The sequence below is a fragment of the Aegilops tauschii genome, chromosome 1, assembly GCF_002575655.3.
Source record: "Aegilops tauschii subsp. strangulata cultivar AL8/78 chromosome 1, Aet v6.0, whole genome shotgun sequence".
NCBI lineage: Eukaryota > Viridiplantae > Streptophyta > Magnoliopsida > Poales > Poaceae > Aegilops > Aegilops tauschii.
The window spans coordinates 495287014-495292900 of NC_053035.3; the positions used below are offsets into that span (position 1 = coordinate 495287014).

Genomic DNA, 5887 nt, shown 5'->3' on the forward strand with positions numbered 1-5887 from the left:
AGTATGTCTCCGACCAAACTTTGCTATGAGGTGTTCTAAACCTCGATCGGCGGTAAGAACAACACTTTGGGTCGATATCTCTTGGGATATGGGTGGATGAATTAATGTAGCATCGAAGCCTAGCTACATGGCGATAAAGAAAGTGCTGCCTCGGAGGTAACTCGGAAGTGAATTGACGTATGTCCTAGTTTTCTATATCTTTGAGTTTAGTTGCATCCATATTTAAATCGGCATTTTTATTTTTTACATCAACTACTACTAGAGTTGGCTTTGGTCTAATCATTGGGATTTCAAAAGATGTCTTGAATTAAGAAAAATCATGAACTTAAAAAATGTAGTTGGATTTCAAAAAAAGAGGAATTTAAAAATTGTTCCTGATCTAAAAAAACCATGAATTTGAAAATTGTTCCCGTATTTTTAAAAAATGTTACAGATTAAAAAATATTAAGAATTGAAAAATGTTCACAGATTTTAAAAATATTAAAAAATTTGAATATGTTCCAAAGTTTCAAAAAATATTCATGAATTTGAAAACATTCTCTGATTTAAAAAAATATTCCAAAATTAAATTAATATTCACAAATTTTAAAATTGTTGGCACATTTAAAAAAAATGTCTGAATTACAAAAAAAAATCACAAAAGAAAAAAAAGGAAAATGGAGATGACCGGAATAAATAAAAGAAAACCAAATTCAAGGAAGGTTCAGAACCTTCCTAAAACCGGTGGCCACGAGCATCTACAGCCGGCCTCCTTAATTCCTCCTCAAACATCCGTAGATGCGCTCGACATTGGCTGGATATAAGAGAGAAGGAAAACTTTTACTCAACTAGACTTCTCATATCATCCGTATATGTTCAGGTTGTCCGAAAACCCCTATATTGATACCAAATCCGAGGAGAATATGAGGGCCCACTGAGCGTCCGATCAGTTCGCTACGTTGGACATGGCCCATCCTAGACCACCTTTTCTCTTTCTTTGTTCTTACTTTTTTTTTCCTCTTCATCTTCATCAATCACATGAGTGACCGGACATATATAAGAAAAAAAGAGAGGAGTATAGCTACATTGATAGACAAATAGGGGCTCAAAACGGACACACCCGAACATTGACCTGGCGCTTCCGCAAATGTTTAGAGGGAATAGATTCACCGTGGGTTGCTAAATGAAACCTCGTTTCTTGGTTGAAGCAAAAAAAAAAAAAAAAAAACTCCAGCAGGGCCGTACTTACCAACCAACAGAATGGGCTGTGGGGTTGGGAGTGCTGGCAGTTCGGTCCGGATAGTGGTGGTAGCAGAGGAGGAACCCAACTCATCAAAAAAAAAAAGGAAGAACCGAACCCTAGATCGGCAAGAAACGCAGGCAGCAGACGAGGCGATGGCGGCGGCGATTCGACACGTGGGCAGAAGGCTCGGCGGCGGCAAGGCGGTTTACAAGCCCGTCGTCTCGCCGCTGGTCGAGGATGAGTGTCGCCGGCTGATGCCAAGGCTCATCTACGGCGGCCGTCAGCCTATCCCTTTTCGTTTCCGGCCTTTGTCTGCCTCCGCCGGCGGCGCTGATGTTGGCAACAGCAACCTGCATGTATGGTCGATACAACCCAATCTTTTCTCCCCGTCGAGTTCTAATTAACTAGACTAGTGATTGACTTGTTGTTCTAGTAACTGTGCAAATTACCCACTCCATGCTGGATCTAACAACCCTTGCTTACTGCCTTGCTTATTGGTCAAATCTCCCCGTCGGGTTCTAATTAACTAGTGATTGACTTATTGCTCTAGTGACCGTGCAAATTAGCCACTCCATGCTAGATCTAACAACCCTTGCTTACTGTGTTGCTAATTGGTCAAATCTCCCAGTGATTAGCCCAAAAAACATGACAGATTAACCAAAAAAAACATTGGCAGACACAATGATTTTTTTTTCATATCATCTGTATTTAGTATTTATACGTAGTTGTTGATAATTTTTTTCCTGCAAATCTGCTTCAGACAATATGACATGCCTTCTTTCTGAAGTCGGAGGGAGTAGTATAGCTCGATGCCTATAACCCTCATTTTCTGTTGACAGCAACCGAATGCAAAACCTGCGCTTGACCTCGACGCCAAGAGAGCATGGGGCCGTCGTCAGATAGCAGAAATCGAGACCAAGAAGCACGATCTCTTCTACCAGCTCGCTGAGCTTGATAGCAGATTCCCCTCGCGTAACAAGTACTTCCGAGATAACAGGGAGCTTATCCACCATCTCTTCGGACACATTGAGCCCAATCCCAATGACACCCTATGGTATGATCCACAAAATTACATATACATATTTATCTGCTCTCCCTAATTTATCTAAATTGATGTATAATTTTTTTGGTAATCTCCTCTGTAGGCGCTTCTGTCGTGCAAGAGAAAGATTCAATAATTGCCTGGTATATGGACTGCCTACAATGCTTGCCACTTGGATGTATCTGGATTGGGATGGATGGAAAGAGATGTTTGCTGATATCCTTGGAGTTAGTAGCTAGTTATCTTATCTAGCCCAATGTTTGAAGCCTATATAGTGTCTGTTATCAGAGTAAATTTCTTATCGGTACACTTTTTATTGGCTGAATGTGAAGGAACTGCACTTCTTGTAGCCTGACTTGTTTCAACAGGGTGCATTTCTCTTAAAGAAAAGTTCAGTTTCTAGACCTTTGGCCAATAAAAGGTGTTCTCCTTAAAGAAATTCACCCCAATCTAGAGTGTAAAACTACTACTCCCGCTGATCCAAATTAATTGGCGCATACTTAGTACAACTTTGTACTCCCTCCGTAAAGAAATATAAGAGCGTTAGTTATCTGGGTGTTAATCCGAATCTGTTCTCATTATGTGGTGCTATCCTTTATGTGCAGTGAAGTTCATCGTGTTATTGTAGTTCATATTGAAATACACAGAACATATTTGTGAACAGAGGGAGTGCCAGATGTGATAAAACAAACAAGGAAAGCGAACTTGTTTTTCCCTCTGAAATTATGCTGATTTGTGAGGGTCTTCCCCTTTTAGCAACCTGATACTCAAATGGTCAAACCCGATCAGTTATATTTTGCTTCTAAAACAAAATTACAGCATCTATCAGCCAAGCGGCACCTCAAATTAGAAAGCAATAACAGTCTGACCAATTATATTAGGCAACAAGGCAAAAACTAAACTCCTGTCCTCCTGAAATTTTTATTCACCACCAGCTTACAGTGTTTATTCACCAATGCCATTAGATTCACATTCAAAAGCTACACCCTGGGCACATGCACACCAAAGAAGAAGAATTGCCATCGACAAGCCTGATTCAGAGAGGCCATCCAACATGATCTGTTAACACATTGAATTAGGGATGTGGTTGTTTGTGGGTGGCATAGCACGGTTTGAGGTTTCCTCCGAATCATCATAGGTGATAGGTCTCTCTCCACCTTGAGGATGTGGCTGCCGCCTATGTGGGTCTCCGTGTCGTGGGGATCGCCATGGGCCTCGATGTCCATGATTTGTGTCGCAAGATGTGAGCTTCAATCAGAATTTGGGAGGATTTTAAGCTGTACATGAACTTATTGATCATGATTCAGAGCACTTGAACATGGAGGTGATTGAGGCGAATTTTGCTGCACCTGATGTGGAGGCTATATGCAGATGCCAGTCGAGAATTTTGGTGAGGATAGGTGGGCTTGGGATCTCAAGAAATTTGGAAAGTTCACCGTACGATCTGCGTGCGTACAGGGCGTTGGTGGCAAGAAGTGTGGATAATGGTAGGGCCTCGAGCTTCCGGGAGAGAGTGAACAAGTGCTGGAGAAGCTCTACAAGCTAAGCGGTGCCACCGAAAGTTTGTAACTTTTCGTTGAGGGTGATCCACAAATTTGTTCCATGCCGGGTGATCCTATGAGAACATACATTGAGCGGATTGTGTTCTACGAACCGTGTGGAGTAGAGGAAACTGTGGTCTTCGAGTGCACCTGGGCAAAGTTTGTTTTGGGTGGAGCTGAAGACTGAACAACGACTAAAGTTCCAGCCCTACATTCGAGTTCATGGCCTACTAGATGCGGGTGTGCTCAAAATCAACCGTGGATAGGAGCTTACGGAGCAGGCTGGACAAGGAGGGCTCACTGTCCATGACCATGTATGCAGGGAGATTGACCCGAGCACAGGGGAGATGGTATGAGCATGCTGCTGATCTCTGGCATTGGAGGCCTTATCTGAGGGCTGCTGAGTAGAGGAGGCTTTAAACTGTAGACAGATGCTTAAGGTCAACTGAGGCACACCCGGAGCTTCCTACCTACGTACCACACCGCGCCCAGTTCAAACAACACCGAAGACCATGAACGAGGAAAGTAAACCAGAGCTCGACCTGGAACCTCAACAAGCACACCACCAGGACACGCCCCTGCCCAAGGTTTGGCACACGACGAACGCGCCTGACCTGAGCATTTTCTCCAACGTCTGATTTGCATGCTCTACTCGTTCTCATCACCCCAAGGTGTCTCACTCGTGTCAGGAGGACGGCCTGATGGAACTGGCGCTGATGAGATCCTTTGAATGGTGACACATGAGTGAAGTTCCACCCCCTCTCATTGCCATGCATGAAACAATCGGCCGGACGGCGTGTTCCCATAGATTAGCAAGTTGCTCGACTCTCTTTGTAGTTTTACAAGCTCGGTTGAGTAAGATTTCTTTGGTGAGGGCCGAGGGACATGCATGGGGTTAAGTTGCTCTACTCTTCGACGATTTTTTGACACGGTCCAGCAAATACATCAGCGTCGGGCTGCCAAAAAAGACCCTTGTGCGAATAACACTAGATCCGTGGTTCTGCATCAGTTATGCTGAGATGCAATGGCATAAATGAATTAATATGGTATTTGGTCCATGTCTGCAACAAATTGCTACTCTATGTGATGGCTAAACTTTTGTGTTTAGTAATAAATTGAAATCAACTACCGATGGTTCCATTATGATCGTAGCATGTCTTTAAACATTAAAATATAAGATGATATGATCCTCTAAAAACACTACAGCAAACACTTTTGAATCTCTTTGCGGCACATTGCAAGCAAGATAGATAGCAATCTCCTCCCACTTTTATTAGCAACATAGCTTATACACAACATTTGTTGAAACTAGCAACACAAATTACATATAAGAAAACACAACCACCGTTGAAGCACATTTTGTAGGACATAGCTTATAGCTTGGAGGAGAATTAAACCACATATCAAGGCTTGGTGGAGGATTCAGTTCCATTGGCCATCACGCGGCCGAACCCACAACACCAGGGGTCCCTAGGGCAACAGGGTGGATCATGTCCCATAAGCCTGCCGGCTGCCTGCACTATCAGCGTGGCCATCATCATGACTAACCAGGCTTGCGCGATGAGAAAAACAATGAAGACTTGGAGGATGCTATTATTTGCCATTGTCTAAGCTCACAAAGAGCGATAGAGAACACTATGCAATTCTCCTATCACTGGTATCTCCGTGTTTGGTCCAAGAAAATGCTCGATATATATAGATACAATGGCATGAAGCTTGTGCTTCTCCTAATAAATTCCACTGAAATGAATATCTGAATATTGAGGATATCATTTAATAGTAAAGAGAATAGGAAATATAATATATTTATTTATAATAATAATCAATGCCTCCTAAAAATATATGAAATTTATTGAGAGGATGAACCTAGACACGTTCGCTGCATCTCGCGACCACCGAATTGGATATAAAAACGAATCCACAAGATATGATAATTAATGGGGAGAATTAACCAAGCAAAATCCTCTTGTATTTAGGGTTAATGTTGGATAGAAAATAATAAATGTACAAGATAAATTCACAATTAGTCAGTGTATCTTGTAGATATAGGATACAATATCTAAGGGATGCCAACTTTTGGAT

At 42.3% G+C, this 5887-nt stretch overlaps 1 protein-coding gene across 1 annotated transcript; it reads left to right on the plus strand.

The window, feature by feature from the left end:
* Positions 1-1273: 1273 nt before the first annotated feature.
* On the plus strand, positions 1274-2826 carry LOC109784575 (uncharacterized). The gene is made up of 3 exons (XM_020343174.4): positions 1274-1578; positions 2062-2276; positions 2368-2826. The coding sequence occupies exons 1-3, from the start codon at positions 1375-1377 to the stop codon at positions 2501-2503; spliced, it is 555 nt and encodes a 184-aa protein (XP_020198763.1). The 5' UTR covers positions 1274-1374; the 3' UTR covers positions 2504-2826.
* Positions 2827-5887: the final 3061 nt, after the last annotated feature.

Bases quoted from the DNA above. Each gene is read 5' to 3' on its own strand.
- LOC109784575 (XM_020343174.4), top strand. From the start codon at position 1,375: ATGGCGGCGGCGATTCGACACGTGGGCAGAAGGCTCGGCGGCGGCAAG. The intron at 1,579-2,061 runs GTATGGTCGATA...TTCTGTTGACAG, and splicing joins TTGGCAACAGCAACCTGCAT to CAACCGAATGCAAAACCTGC. The intron at 2,277-2,367 runs GTATGATCCACA...TCTCCTCTGTAG, and splicing joins AATCCCAATGACACCCTATG to GCGCTTCTGTCGTGCAAGAG.